Below are 16,630 nucleotides of genomic sequence, written 5' to 3'. Positions count from 1 at the left end.
GCTGCAAATGACATTATTTCATTCTTTTTTATGGCTGAGTAATATTCCATTGTGTGTGTGTGTGTATATATATATATATATATATATATACACACACACACCACATATTCTTTATCCATTCATCTGTCAGTGGACATTTAGGTTGTTTCCATGTCTTGGCTATTGTGAATAGTGCTGCTGTGAACATAGGGGGTGCATGTGTCTTTTTCAATTATAGTTTCGTACAGATACATGGGCATTCAGGGTTTTGTAGGTACATAATGTTAATACAACTATACACACGCATGCAAAACAAACTAAACATTGAAATTTATCATTTCCATAAACAGTGGTTTTTAAACCATTGTCCAGTGAGTTTGGGTATTTTTCTTCCTGCTTCACTTTCAACTTTAGTAACAAATGAGTGTAGAATTTTTTCCTGCTTTGTTTATTTTGAAACTTGCTAGCCCTGAACCATATCATGAAATTGTTTTAATTTTCAGTGCTTAATTTCTGCAGCATTTAAATTTTAGGTAGTTATCGGCCAGTTTACATCAGGTCTGGTAGGCTCATTAGCTGAAATGCAGTGACCACTTAGAAAAGATAACATGAAAGAATGCCCCAGTATGGCTGTGTGTGAAGTGAGTGCTGAGTTCAGATACTGCGTAGATTAGGACCTGGGAAGGCCTGGCACTATACCTTGTACTCTGACATTCTTGGCACAATTTGTTCAACATCTTCCCCCCACCGCCCATTTGTAACAGATGTTTATTGAGTACTTGCTGTGTCTGATACTGTACCTGGCACTGTGGATATAGGAATGAGTTTGTAGGCTTAAGGAACTTGTAGCCTAGAAGGGATACAGACCTGTAAATAAAATTGTAATGTTAAGTGCAGTCAATGGTCTAAATCTATAAATAGTATAGAGATCTTGCAGAGGAAGGGAGTGGGGAATTCTTGAGTATTGTAGGAGGATCAGAGAAAGATTCTTTTAGATAACATCTGAGCTAAATTTTGGAGGTAGAATATGATTTTGTCAGTGGTAAGGTGGATATTACAAGCAAGGAGATCAGTATATATGGCAGGCACAGATGCATGAAAGAACATGGTATATTTAAGGAGATATAAGGAGATAATTCATATTGGGCACAAAATGTGAAAATTGATAGATGAAAACTGTTTTTCCCCTCGTTGTCAAATATTACCTGAAAAAGCAGCCTAGGAAGATAAATGAAATACTAGAGGGAAAGGTTAAACTTGATTCTGATCCTGACTCTCATATCCTTGGTTGAACAGACCACTTTTATTTTTCTGAGCTTTGGTCTTCTTATTTGTATATGTGCAAACTGTATGATCTATGCTTTTCAAGATGCTTTTCAAGGGAGTCACAATTTCTGAATGCCTGAAACACAGTAGGTCCTCAGTATGTATTTTTGAAAGAGTGGTCTGAGAACTTGTATCAAAAAGTAAGAGAGGATAAAGTTAATTATGATAGAATAAGCAATAACAGATTTATGTACAGACCATTGTTTTCCAGGATGCACATACTGTATGAAAAGTGGTAAAGAAAGTTGTTTTCATAAATTGTTTCACTTACTTAGTTTTGTGAGGTCCCTGGGTACAGAAACTGCACATAAAATTCTGTTAGACTTGAGTGTCATATGCTGTTATAATTATCATATATGTTCAATTAAGAATTAGTATATATTTTATTTTTTATTTTTATTTTTTGTAAGTTAAATGCTTTTTTTTAAGCTCTTTATTGAAATATAATTGCTTTACACTGTTGTGCCAATTTTTGCTGTACAACAAACTGAATCATCTGTATTTATACATATATCCCCATATCACCTCCCTCCTGTGACTCCCTCCCACCCTCCCACCCTATATCACCCCGCCTCCCTATCCCACCCCTCTAAGTCATCACCCATCATCAAGTTGATCTCCCTGTTTTACACAGCAGCTTCCCACTAGCTGTCTGTTTCACATTTGGTAGTGTATGTATGTCAATGCTACCCTCTCGCTTCATCCCAGCTTCCCCTTCGCCCCCACCCCGAGTCCTCAAGTCTGTTCTCTACATCTGCATCTTTATTCTTGCCCTGTTACTGGGTTATGAGTACCATTTTTTTAGATTCTAAGGAATTAGTGTGTGTATATACATATATATTTTTAAATGTGGTTTGGTTGATCATTTCCCTTTTTGTTAGCTATGGCAGATTTCTTGGACTTGGCTTCTTCAGATTGTGATTTTTTTTTTCTCTTTAATAAATAGTCATAAGTGGACCTTTTTTCTTGTATAAATTTTACTTTTCTCCTTTCAAAACTAGTATTTCTTCTCATGCTACTTTTCCATTGTTGTATATGCAGAATGTTTGCTTTTGAAGTAGAAGATTGTGAAAGTCCATTTCAATGTTGTAGAGTTGCTATAAAATACCATTAATGTAATTTATTTCTTTACCTTTAGGGGTCCTATTGGGCAATAGACACCAATCCGAAGGAAGATGCGCTGCCTACTCGGCCAAAGAAGAGAGCACGATCTGTAGAACGGGTAAAAGCTCTTTATCACAAATTTAGTATGATGGGGTTATTATCTCAGAAGTATAGATCTTAAAAGTTCATTTCCAATAATACAATAAGCATAACCATAATGAAGGTAATATTTTATTTGGATAGCATTTTCTATTTTTTCAAAGCACTTCCAGACTTACTATTTGATCCCAACAACTCTTGAATGAATTGGACGGTTTAAGAATTAACTAGAAGGGTTTTTGTTTGTTTGTTTTGTAATTAGGGCGCAGCTGTTGTCTAACTGAGACTATAATCCAGGTCTCTTGAGTTTTAATTTGAGTTTTAATTTTAACTCTTTCCTGTGTCTACACCATTGAGGACTGGTTTTATGTAACAAAACCATTCCCTTTCACTGCAGATACTGTCTGATTATATTGAATTTTGCTGATTATCCTCAAAATGCTTTTTACTTCTTCCAACCATGTAATAATTATTTTGTACACAAAATCTCTAAGGGCCTCAAGCTGGGTTTAAATTGAGATTGGGTGAGCCATGAGGTATAGCAGCAGTGGATTTAGTCAGGCAGATTTATGGTGCCAGCAGAGGGAATTCAGTACTCCAGTTACTAAGCTCTGCAGAATTAAAAGTGAACTCTTAGGTCAGAATGCTTTTTGGTAAAGTTTAGTATTGGTGGCATAGTCTTCTGGTAATTGAGTCTTATAGCTAGGATGTTAATGAGCTATGTATGTAATGGTTTAAGAGGGAATGAACCTCAGTTATTGCCCTCCAGCTTTTGCTTTTTAAAACATATTTAGCACACAGACTTTAATTGTCTGAGAATGTGGAGTACAAAAGTTTTGTTCAGCATCTGTTGCCAGAATTTGAAGGAAGAGGAGAAGAATCCACATTGTTTAACCCAGAGCATTAGTAAGGATGTGTAACTGGAAGGGCTGAGAAATTGTGGTCTTCTTTACCACTTGCTCTCTTCTTCTGAAGTTCCTGGAACTTGAATTATTTTTAGAAATTCGAATTGGTAGTTGGGTTGACAACTGGGCATTCCTTTTGGATATTCAGCCTGACTTTTATTCTGTTACCTTGTTTCCTAGTTCTTAGAACAATACTTCTTTATTTCTGAGAGTCCCCTTTTTTCCTGAAGACCATATTATCAGTTTTATAATGGAAGTCTATAGAAATATAGGATTCTGATTATGGAATTGTGTCTTATATATTAAGTGTATGTTCTTGAATGTATATTTTGGGCATATATTTTCTACTGTTTATCTTTTTTAAATTTAAAGCATGCAAAAGCTTCAACAATTTGCCTCTGTAGTATAGTTCTGTAAAATATCAGAACCTTTCAGTTAGTATATTGATATTTATTTTAGCCTGAGCTATGTGTTGGTTGCTACTATAGGAGAGAAACCTATAGAAAGAGAACAGCTGTAAGCAGAGTATGTCTAATCAGGAAGACATATTGTTTAACAAATACTCTGAAAGATAATGTTCTTACAAAACATAATTTTGTGTTCTGATAAACTGATATTCTGAATTTTTCCTTTAGAGGCTTTGGGGTGGTGTATTTTTTATTAGGATAGTGTTTGTATTTAAGTATACTTGTATTTAAGTAACCATTGGGTTTTATCTAAGGAAATGCCTAAGACGGTCAAATAGAGAGTATGATTTTTAAACATTTAAAGTTTTTTCAAAAACGGAACATGACGCATTAGTTCAAACTTCAGAGGATTTTACATTGTAGATGGTAAATATCCCTAAAAATTCCTTATTAAATTTCTGAGATGTTATTTCTTTGTCCATGTGTAAACATCTGAGTTTTATGTGAAATATCAAAGTGTTTCACACATTTTTGAAGAGAGAAGAGCTTTTAATGTAAAGAGAAGCAGTTTTTTAAAATGCAGATAACAGTATCTTCATGTCCTAAATTAAAATTAAAGCCTGATTTTTATCTCCAACCTAATGTTCTTAACGCAATTGTCTGGACTGTCTTCCTGTTCCCCTCATTTACATGAACACAAATCCTGTTCTCTCTTGGCCACTGTGGTATTCCTTTCTTCTTTTCTTAATCCTTGAATATATAAATACATTTCATTTTCCTTTTTCTGATTTCTTTCATCTTACCATGTTTTCTTTATTTATGATAAAGTAGATGTGCAAACCTAAAAAGAATTATTGATAAAGTTTAGCCTGGTAAAGATGAGTGGGCTCCTTGACTAGGAGTCCTGTGTTTTTCTTCTGGCTTTACAATTTACTTCTTCTGTGACTTCTGGCAAGTTGTTAGATTTTTTTGAGCTTCAGTATCCTCAGCTATAAAAGAAGAGATAGAAGTTTTAATGGCTGCTGTGGACTGAATGTTTCTGTTCCCCCCAAATTCATATGTTGAAACCCTAATCCCAGTGTTGATGGTATTTGGAGGTGAGGCCTTTGGTCGGTAATTGGATCAGGAATGTGAAGCCCTCGTAAATGGGATCAGTGCCCTGATAAGAATAGGCCAAAGAACTGGCTAGCTCTTTTCTACCATGTGAGAATACCAATGAGGATACCTGCAAGAGGGCTGTTACCAGAACCTGACCATGCTGGCATCATGATCTTGGACTCCCAACCTCCAGAACTGTGAAAAATAAATTTCTTTTGTTAAGAAGCTACCCAGTTTATGGTATTTTGTTATAGCAACCTGAGCTAAGATAACAGCATAATAATAATAATAATAGACAATTGAGTTTATATGCTAGATTTTTTTTAAAAAGAATTTTATTTTTTATTTTTGAAAAGAATTTTGTGTGTGTTAATTCATGTAATCTTTTTTTAAAAATAAATTTATTTATTTATTGGCTGCATTGGGTCTTTGTTGCTGGTTGCTGTGTGCAGGCTTTCTCTAGTTGTGGTGAGCAGGGGCTACTCTTCGTTGTGCATGGGCTTCTCATTGCAGTGATTTCTCTTGTTGCAGAGCATGGGCTCTAGGCACATGGGCTTTGGTAGTTGTGGCATGTAGGCTCAGTAGTTGTGGCTCATGGGCTCTAGAGCACAAGCTCAGTAGTTGTGGTGCATGGGCTTAGTTGCTTCATGGCATGTGGGATCTTCCCAGACCAGGGATCAAATCTGTGTCCCCTGCATTGGCAGGCAGATTCTTAACCACTGCACCACCAGGGAAGTCCCTCATGTAATTTTTATAGTAACTCTAAATGATGAAACTGATAGGCATGAATGTTAAGTTGTCCAAGAGTACAAAGGACAGTAAGTACCAAGGCCAGGATTATGAACTCAAGTAGCCTGCCTTCAGAGTTTATGCTGTTTACAACTGCATTGTGCTGCCACTAGTATTTGCTCTGCTGAAGGTCACAACACTGAATCAGATTTCTTTTTATATATGCATATCTTATTGAGATAATGAGCCTTTATTTTTGGATCTGAATGTTTTTCTTTAATGTTATTTTAAAAAATTTAAAATTGAAGTATAGTTGATATATGCAGCATTATATTAATTTCAGGTGTATAACATAGTGATTCAGTATTTTTATAGATTATACTCTGTTTAAAGTTAGTACAAAATAATGGCTATATTTTCCTGTGCTGTACAATATATCCTGTTGCTTATTTATTTTATACATAGTGGTTTCTGTCTCTTAATCCCATGCCCCTATCTTGCCCCTCCTTGCTTCTCTCCCCTCATGGGTAACCACTGGCTTGTTCTCTATATCTGTGAGTCTGTTTCTGTTTTGTTATATACATTTGTTTTATTTTTCAGATTCAACATGGAAGTGATGACATAGAATATTTGTCCTTGTCTCACTTACTTCCTTAAACATAATACCCTCTGGGTTCATCCACATTGTTGCAAATGGCAAAATTTCATTTTCTTTTTATATATATTTATCTCCACGTCTTTATCCATCTGTTGAGGGACGCTTAGGTTGCTTCCATATCTTGAGTATTGTAAATAATGCTGCTATGAACATTGGGGTGCATGTATCTTTTCAAATTAGTGTTTTTGTTTTCTTCAGATATATACCCAGGAGTGGAATTTCTGAATTATATGATAGTTCTCTGTTTTAGTTTTTTGAGGAACCTGCATACTATTTTCTGTGGTGGTTGTGCCAGTTTACAATCTCCCAAAGCAGTGTACTAGGTGTCCTTTTTACCCACATCCTTGCCAACATTTATTTGTAGACTTTTTTTTTCTTTAGAACTTATATTGAGATACAGTTAACATACAATAAACTGCATATGTTTAGAGTGTAAAATTTGGTATCCCAGTCTCCCTGTTTGTAGACTTTTTGATTATAGCCATTTTGACAAGTGTGCAGTGATATCTCATTGTGGCTTTGATTTGCATTTCTCTGATGAGTAGTGATATTGAGCATTTTCTCATGTGCCTGTTGGCTATCTGTATATCTTCTTTGGAAGAATGTCTGTTCAGATCTTCTGTCCATTATTTAATTAGGTTGTTTGGTTTTTTTGATGTTAAGTTGTATGAGCTTGTATTAACCCCTTATTGGTCATATCATTTACAGATACTTTCCCCCATTTAGTAGGTTGACTTTTCATTTTCTTGATGGATCCTGTTTATTTTTGCCTTTTTTTTTTTTTTTTTGCCTTAGGAGACAGATCCAAAATAATATTGCTATGATTTATGTCAAAGAGTGTTCTGCCTGTGGTCTTTTCTAGGAGTTTTATGGTTTTTTTGGTCTTCCATTTAGGTCTTTAATCCATTTTGAGTTTTTTTATATAATGTGAAGAAAAGTTCTAATTTCATTATTTTTACATGTAGCTATCCAGTGTTCCCAGCATTATTTATTTAAGAGACTCTCTATTGTATATTCTTGCCTCCTTTGTTATAGATTAATTGACCATAAGTATATGGATTTATTTCTGGGCTCTCTGTTCCATTGATCTACGTGTCTGTTTTTGTGCCAGTACCATACTGTTCTGGTTATTATAGTTTGTAATATAGTTTGAAGCCAGGGAGTGTGCTTCTCCAGCTTTGTTCTTTTTTCTCAAGATTGCTTTGGCAATTTAGGATCTTTTGTGGTTCTGTATAAATTTTAGGATTAGTTGTTCTACTTCTGTGCAAAATGTCATGGTTATTTTGATAAGAATTGCATTAAATCTGTAGATTGCTTTGGGTAGTATGGCCATTTTAACAATATTAGTTCTTCCAATCCAAGAACACAGGCTAGCTTTCCATTTCTTTGTATCATCTTCAGTTTCCTTCATCATTGTTTTATAGTTCTCAAAGTACAGGTATTTCACTTTCTTGGTTAAGTGTATTTCTAGGTGTTTTATTCTTTTTGATACAATTTATTTTATTATTTATTTATTTATTTGGCTGTATCGGGTCTTAGTTGCGGTACATGGGATCTTTGTTGTGGCATGCGGGATCTTTAGTTGTGACGCATGGTTTTTTCTTTGCAGTGTGTGGGCTTCTCTCTAGTGTCATGCAGGCTTCAAAGTGCATGGGCTCAGTAGGTGGGGCACATGGGCTCCAGAGCATGTGGGCTCAGTAGTTGCAGCACACAGGCTCTCTAGTTGTGGTGCACAGGCTCACTAGTTGTGGCATGCAGGCTTAGTTACTCTGCAACATGTGGGATCTTAGTCCCTTGACTAGGGATTGAACCTGTGTCCCTTGCATTGGAAGGTGGATTCTTTTTTTTTTTTTTAAATAAATGTATTTATTTATTTATTTTATTGGCTGTGTTGGGTCTTTTTTGCTGTGCACGGGCTTTCTTTAGTTGTGGTGAGTGGGGGCTACTCTTCATTGTGGTGCGCAGGCTCCTCATTGCCGTGGCTTCTCTTGTTGCACAGCACGGGCTCTAGGCACGTGGGCTTCAGTAGTTGCAGCACATGGGCTCAATAGTTGTGGCTCACAGGCTCTAAAGTGCAGGCTCAGTAGTTGTGGCGCACGGGCTTAGTTACTCCACGGCATGTGGGATCTTCCTGGAGCAGGGATCGAACCCATGTCCCCTGCATTGGCAGGCGGATTCTTAACCACTGCGCCACTTAGGAAGCCTGGAAGGTGGATTCTTAACCACTGGACCAGCAGGGAAGTCTCTTGATGCAATTTTAAACGGAATTGTTTTCTTGCTTTCTCTTTCTTATAGTTCATTATTAGTGTATAGAAAAGCAATAGATTTCTGCATATTAATCTTGTATCTTACAGCTGATTTCATTCATTAGTTCTAATAATTTTCTTGCTGAAGACTTTAGAGTTTTCTATATGCAGTATGATATTATCAGGGAATAGTGGCAGTTTTACTTATTCCCTTCCAATTTGGATGCCTTGGTGTGTGTGTTTTTTGGTTTTTGGGTTTTTTTTTGTTTTTTTTGTTCTGTTTTTTCCTCTTTGTTGTTGTTGTTTCCTTGTCTGATTGCGATGGCTAGGACTGCCAGTACTATGTTAAATACAAGTGGCAAGAGTGGGTATTCTTGTCCTGGTTTTAGAGGAAAGCCTTTCAGCTTTTCACTATTGAGTATGATGTTGGCTGTGAGTTTGTCATGCATGGCCTTTGTTATGTTGAGATGTATCCCCTCTATACCAGCTTTGATGAGAGATTTTATCATGAGTGGATTTGAATTTTGTCAAATGCTTTTTTTATGTTGTTGAATTCAGTTTGCTAATATTTTGTTGAGTATTTTTGCATCTATATTCATCAGAGATAATTGTAATTTTCTCTTTTTTGTAGTGTCTTTGTCTGGTTTTGGTTAATGGTCCTTTATTTTAAGAGAATCCCCCTGATTTAATCTCTTTCTCTCTCTCTCTATATATATATGTGTGTGTGTGTGTGTATTAAATGTCATAAGTATTATTATAAATGACAGAGCAAATTACTAAGTAATTAGTCAGCGTGTTAGATCGAACAGTGGTAACTAAAGTGACTCAAAATTTCAATAGATAATGCTGCCCTGGGAAGGCATATAGGAAGAGGAATGAAACTTAGAATTTAAATGCAGAAGTGTAACTTCTTTGCATAGAAAATAGTAAAGGATGGGGGACTTCCCTGGCAGTCCAGTGGTTAAGACTCTGCGCTTCCACTGCAGGGGGAGCTAAGATCCCACCTTGTTGCGTAGAGTAGTTTTGTTGTTTAAGTGATCTCCCACTATGTGCCTTCCTTCTCTGAGGCTGAGTCTGAATGAGGGAGGATTCAGTTAGAGGAAGGAATGCATTCTACATACTTTTAGAACTCTTAGAACTGAAAAAACATTTATTTCAGTTGGGCAAATATGTACCCAGTGTACATTATGTGGGAGGCACTACATGTTGCCTCCAGGAGATATGTAGAAATAGAATTTCTTGAGAGTTTTAAAGTGGGAGAAATGCTACCCAGTTAGAGCTGTAGACCAGAAAGTGTTTCATGAGGGGTTATTGATCAATGGGTAGGATTTAGGTTTTTGTTTTTTACAGTACTGTTGAGAGAGAGTTTATGTACAATTAATTGAATGTTTAAAGTTTACAGTTTGAGGATTTTTGACATGTGAAATTATTACTAGTTGACACTACGAGCATTTCTGTCACACCCAGAAGTTTCCTCATGCCTGTTTGTATCTTGTGCCTCCCTCTATTCTTATCCCCAGGCAACCTGATCTGGGGAAAACTGACATCTTAACAATATTATTTCAAGCCATGGAAGTGTAGTATCTTTCTATTCATTATGTCTGTAATTTCTCTTGGGAATGTTTTTTAGTTTTCAGTGTTAGAGGACTTGGATGTTTCCAGTTAGATTTAATCCTGAATAGTTTGGGTTTGGATGCTATATATTTTAAAATCCATTTGCTTGCTGCTAATAATAAGAATGTAATTTTTGTATGTTAACCTTGTATTCTACAATCTTGTTCATTCTAGTATTTTTTAAAGATGCCTTGGGATTTTCTATATAAACAATTATGTCATCTGCAGATAGACAGTTTTCCTGTGCCTTTCATTCCTCCTTCCTTGTCCCTTCCTACAACTGTATTGTGGTGACCAAAATCTTTAGTACAGTGTTGACTGGAAGTGGTGAAAGTGGGGCTCCAGCCTTATTTCCATTTTTAGGGGGAAAGTGTTCAGTCTTTCACTACTAAATGTGATATAAGCTGTAGGGCTTTTGTAGATGCCATTTATCAGGTTGAGGAAGTTCTCTAGTAAGCGCAGTTTGGTGAGAGTTTTTTATCATGAATAAGTGTAGAATTTCTCTTTCTGTACCTATTGAAGTGATTATATGGCTTTTCTTTATTCTGTTTGCGTGTTGAATTACACTGATTACATTTGGAATGTTAAACCTTGTATTCCTTGGTTAAACCCTTACTGAGTCACGATATATTATCCCTTTAATATATTGTTTGATTCATTTTGTTAATATCTTAAGGATTTTTGCATCTGTATTCATGAAGGACATGGATTTATAATTTTCTTTCTTTGTAATGTGGGCCGAAAAAAAATGCACAACCTAAAAGCTGAGAATTATGTTTGGTGCACTTGCTGAGGTCTTAAGCCCTAGAGGCAGCTTCTCAGGTAGCTCTGAGGGACTGCTCCGAAGAGGTAAGGGAGGAGCCAGGATATGTAGTTTTTGCAACAAACACCAGGTAGTCGGAACATCAAATGATTAATGTTAATTAAAGAAAACCAGACATCTCAAAGTTAGTGAATTTAGCGCATTTCTATGTATGGGAAGATTCAAGAGTCTGGGCTTATTGAAATCATTCCTTTGATATGCACCTTAAACTATCTAGGGCCAGTATTTTGTTTTTCTCTATTCTGAATCCTCTCAGGGTGCAAATTTAAGGGTAGCTGCAGTGGCTGATGGTTTGCTGGCCTCAACATCCTTTGTTTACTCATATGGCAGGGGACATTTTTCATCTACAGTAATATCTGTCAGGTTTTGATATTAGGATCGTACTTGCCTCATAAAACTGGTTGGGCTGTATTCCTTCTATTTTCTGAAAAAGTTTCTGTAGATTGGTATATCTTCCTTGAAGGTTTGAGAAAATTCATAAGTGAAAGCATTTGGACCTGAAGTTGTTTTTAATGCGGGAAGATTTTTGATATTTTATTATGGGACTGTTCAAATTTTCTCTTTTTATTCTAGTTTTGGTAAATTATATTCTTAAGAAATTTGTCCTTTTCATGTAAGTTGTTGAATTTATTGGTGTGAAGTGGATAATATTCTCTTATCTTTTAATATTTATAGACTGTAGTAATAAATCCTCTTTCTTGATATTGTTGATACATTTTCTCTTTCTTCCTTCATTGGTATAGCTAAAGGTTTGTCAATTTTGTTAGTCTTTTCAAAGAACCAGGTATTTATTTATTTATTTATTTATTTATTTATTTATGGCTGTGTTGGGTCTTTGTTGCTTTGCAGGGGCTTTCTCTAGATGAGGTGAGCAGGATCTACTCTTCGTTGTGGGGCACTGGCTTCTCAGTGTGGTGGCTTCTCTGTTGCAGAGCATGGGCTCTAGGCACGCGGGCTTCAATAGTTACAGCACACGGGCTCAATAGTTGTGGCTTGTGGGCTCTAGAGCACAGGCTCAGTAGTTGTGGCGCACGGGCTTAGTTGCTCCATGGCATGTGAGATCTTCTCAGACCAGGGATCGAACCCGTGTCCCTTGCATCAGCAGGTGGATGCTTAACCACTGCATCACCAGGGAAGTCCCCAAAGAACCAGGTTTTCTCTTTAAAATTTCTTTTCTGTTGTTTTCTGTTTTATTTCTACCTTTATCTTTATCATTTACTTCTTTCTACTTAATAATTTTTCTTATATTTCTAGCTTCTTCAGTTTCCAGCTTAAATATTTGATTTGTGACCTTTCCTCTTTTGTAATATAAGAATTCAAAGATGTAGCTTTACCTCTAAGGACTACTTTAACTGCATCTCACAGATTTTGGTTTGTTGCATTTTTTCATTATCATTTAATTCAAAATATTTAAAAAATTCTCTTTTGAGTCTTTTCTAAAGACCCATGAATTACTTTTTCCAAATATTCTAAATATTGGATTTTCCTAGATATCTTACTGAGTTATAATACAATGTTTCTTTAATTTCAGTCTTTACACATATTTATTGAGACTTGTTCTGCGGCTCAGCATGTGCTATATCTTGGTGAATGTCTGAGTGGACTTGAAAAGAATATGTGTTCTACAGTTGCTCAGTATAGTGTTCTCTAATATCAATTAGATCAAGGCATTTACTAATGTATTCCAGTATTCTTTTTCTTTACTGATTTTTAGTTGTCAGTTTTTGCTTCATATATTTTGCAGCTCTGTTATTCATCTTATTTGAAGTTGTGACTCTTATAGGCTGCATTTAGCTTATTCTTGCTTTTTTAACATCTTTTTTTTTTTTTTTTTTTTTTTTTTACAATCTCTGCCTTTTTATTGGAGTGTTTAAACCATTGACATTAATGTAATTGTCGCTGGTGGAGTTGGTGATTTCCTTGGTTCTTGCCCTTCTTGAGGGAAAGAATTCAATCAGTAGGCATAGCGCAGTTTTAAGCAGCAAGAGTTTTGTTAAGCAAAGCGAAAGTACACTCCTCAGAAAGGATGAGAGTGGGCTGTCATTGGGTTTTTTAGACTGCTGGTTCCTCCCTGTGTCTTGCGTCATTTGACTGACAGGTTGATTGACAGCTTTAGGTTATATCACTTTTCTCCTAGTGCGCAGGCGCTTACTCACAAGCACCCAGGTGAAACCCACGGTGGGGGCGAGGGGAGATTCAAAAACCGTAATGCTGATTTATTACAAGTACGGCATAATGAACCCCGGGTTACCTTGAGTCACCTTTTAGGTCTTGGTGCGCCTATGCCAACCTGTGCTGGCGTTTTTTATCTTGCTTGGTCCTGATATGGCTGGAAACTAGCGGTGGTCTTTGACCACAAGAGGGAGGACTCTGAGTGTGCTCTGACCACCAGTGTCCAGGTGGGGGAGGGAAAGATGAACCATCCAGCATGCAGAGGGACCTGCTCCTGTCTGACTAGCTGCCTAACATAATTATTGATATTGTTATTAATGTAATTAATGATACTGTTTTCTGTTTGGCTTCTCATAAGCAGATATGGGGTCCCCAGAGAAATAGAACCCAGACATGGCTTTCTTGATGTAAGAAAAGCCATTTTGGGTGTAAGCCATTTTGTGATCTAAGCTTGGCCACGATGCTTGCCCTTGAACAGGTCTCAGTAATAATTATCTTTAAGGGAACAAAAGAACAAACTGTTACCAGGCAAGAGAAGTGACAATAGCAAAGATAACAAAGCGGTTGTAACATTCCCAATTCTGTTTCAAAGACTAGCCTGAGTGCTTTCTTGGGCCATTTTTGCAGAATTTAAACCCCTCTGGTAGGCGCTCAACTACCAGATCAGCTGTGGACCCTAAGGGAGGAGGATGTTGACCTTTTCTCACCCTCGTGACTTCAGTCAGGTAAAGGTTGGACTCTGTGCGCCTCCCCTCCCCCCAAATTCCCTTCATGAGTATGCCTGTACCCTTAGCTTAAAACTTCCCCAGTTTTGCTGTTGGCAGACACACTGCTTTGGGAAAGATCCCCAGTGTTCTCCTTACTTGCTGCAAGTAATAAATCCTTCCTTGTCCCACTCTTTGCCTTAGTCGTGTTTTTTAGCTCTACACCCACCAAAAGGCAAACCCAGTTTTCTGGGTACCACTCTGTATTTTTAGTTCTTTTTTTCCATCTTTCTTGCCTTTTACATTATTTGGATATATTTTGGTATTCTTAACTACTGGCTTTTTAGCTATTATACCTCTTTGTATATTTATATACTGGAATATCAGTATATTTTCCTAACCTTTTGCAGTCTATTTGGAGTTAATATTGTGCCTATAAAATGTAGAAATCTTCCAAACAAATGTCTCCTTTATCCCTTTCCTCACCATTCCCCATAGTTGTAACATATGTTACATATGCTTATATTGATAATCTTATACAACAATATTATAAGTTCTGCCTTAAATAATTATATGTGATTTTAAAACCTAAGAGGAAACAGTTGTTTTTTTAATTTACCTAGGTATTTACCGTTTCTGATGCTTTAATTCATTTCTCAAGGTCCAAGTTTTCCTCTGCTATAATTTCCCTTTAGCCTAATGAACTTTCTTATGTTTTAGATCTCCTGGCAACAAATTCTTAGTTTTCCTTTTCTGAAAATGTGCAATCCTGAAGAATGTTTTCATTAGATATACAGCCTGGATTGAATTTTTTTTTTCTTTCAATACTTCAACAATATTCACTGTCTAATGATCTCCATTACTTTTATGAGAAATGCAGTCATTTTCCAATTGATGTTTTTTGTGTGAGTGATATGTCATTTTTCTCCGCCTGCTTTCTACCTTTATTTTTCAACAGTTCAGTTATGATATATCCAAATGTGATTTTTCTTTGAATTTATCTTGATCGGGGCTTACTGTGCTTCTTGGTTCTGTAAATTTGTCTGTCAGCAAGTTTCCAAAGTGTTCAGTCATCATTTCTTCCATATTTTTTCCTGCTGTTTTCTCTCTTTTCTGTCCTTTTGGAACTCATATACATGTTAGGCCTTTTGAGATTATCCCATAGCTTTCCTAGGCTGTTTTCTTTTTTCTTTTCTTTTTTTAAAGAATTAGCCTTTTCCTTTTTGTTCTTTAGATTGGATTATTTCTGTTGATCTGCCTTTGAGTTCACTGATTCTTTCCTCTTTAGTCTCCATTGTGATATTAAGTCTATCCATTGACTTTTAAAATTCTTATATTGTATTTTTCATTTGTAAATTTTGATTTTGTTCTTTTTATATTTTTTATTTCTTCACTGAGATTTCCATTATTATACTTTTCCATTCAGATCTTTTCTCCTTTGTCTCATTGAGCATAATTATAATAGCTACTTGAAAATCCTTGTCTCATAATTGCAACATCTTAGTCTTTTTGTGTTGGGCTTCTATAGATTATCTTTTCTCTTGAGAATGGGCTTCATTTTTCTATTACTTGTATGTCAGGTAATTTTGGGTTGTAACCTGGACATAATCAATGTTATAGAGACTCTGGGTTCTTTTATAATCTTCTGTAGGATATTGGTATTGTTGTTTTAGCTGGCAGGTAACCATGTTAGACTCAAACTGTAAATTCTCTCTCATCTTCTGTGGACAGTGGTTCCAATTTTGGTTTCATTCTTTAAGCCTTTGCTTTATGCTAATCTGCATATGCATGGTCTAAGGGTCAGCCTGAGACTTTGGTATATCATATACAGTTTTAGGGGATCTCTTTTGACTTTATCTCCTGTGGGATTCCTTTCTCTCTCTAGTAGCTGGTTGCATTTACCTGGGCTCTTTTCCCTAGTTCCTCCTGACAGAAAGACAACTTTAGCTGCTCATATTCTTCATCTGCTGCCTGACCTTGGAGCAGAGCTACAGCAAAACAGGAAATTCAGGCTGATGTCTCCCAAGTTTTGCCTTCTCTCCACAATCTGCCTGTTTTATTTATTCATCAGACTGCTCAGCTAGTTGTGATCCCATGTCCCTTTCCACTCCCCCCACCCCAAATTGGTAGTTGTTTTAAATAGAAGGTAGGTGTCACACTACCATTCTGGAAGTAGAACTTGAATGAGTAGGATTTTGACAGGGGGTATAGGAAACTTCAGAAAGGATCTTTCACAAGCTAAGAGGTGCCACCTAGATTAGATTCACTGATAGTTTTCTTTGTCCAGAATTTGGGTTTTGTCTGCAATGATAACAGTTATTCAAGTGCATTTTGAGATCTGTAGATTCCAAGTTAAATTAGCTTTGCTAATCAGGCTGCTAGTCTGTTAATAACATAGAATCAGTGTAACTACAAACAAAAACATATACTATACTATTGAGCATATCAAAGCACGTAAAGAGAATGTCCTTTATTCTCTTGATTGAACCAGATTTTTAGTATCTATGAAGAATATCTAATTAAAAGATTTTGTGGCTAAAGCTGTGAATCTGGGCTTGTGAGAATATAGTGCCTCATACCAAAGCCATCTCCTTTTCCACTAATCACCATTGAATGTTCCTCTGTATCAGTAGGTTCTCAGCATCAGTACTAGATATGTTTTAGTAGTCATTATAGAATCCAATGCTTATTGTGCATTTCAGGTACTATGCTAAGTGCTTTACATAAATTATTTCATTAATACTCTTAACAGACCTCTGAAGGAAG

At 36.2% G+C, this 16,630-nt stretch overlaps 1 protein-coding gene across 3 annotated transcripts in view; it reads left to right on the top strand.

The window, feature by feature from the left end:
* FOXJ3 (forkhead box J3) overlaps positions 1-16,630 on the top strand; it is a 137,222-nt gene that overhangs the window by 83,927 nt on the left and 36,665 nt on the right. For all 3 annotated transcript variants that reach the window (XM_057707334.1, XM_057707314.1, XM_057707324.1), the window contains exon 5: positions 2,444-2,527. In XM_057707334.1, the coding sequence (XP_057563317.1) occupies positions 2,444-2,527 (84 nt within the window). The remainder of the gene's footprint in view (positions 1-2,443; positions 2,528-16,630) is intronic.

This window comes from Hippopotamus amphibius, chromosome 1 (genome assembly GCF_030028045.1).
Source record: "Hippopotamus amphibius kiboko isolate mHipAmp2 chromosome 1, mHipAmp2.hap2, whole genome shotgun sequence".
In the NCBI taxonomy this organism is placed as follows: domain Eukaryota; kingdom Metazoa; phylum Chordata; class Mammalia; order Artiodactyla; family Hippopotamidae; genus Hippopotamus; species Hippopotamus amphibius.
Note: the sequence above shows the minus strand (reverse complement) of the source record. Positions and strands in the feature narration are given on the sequence as shown.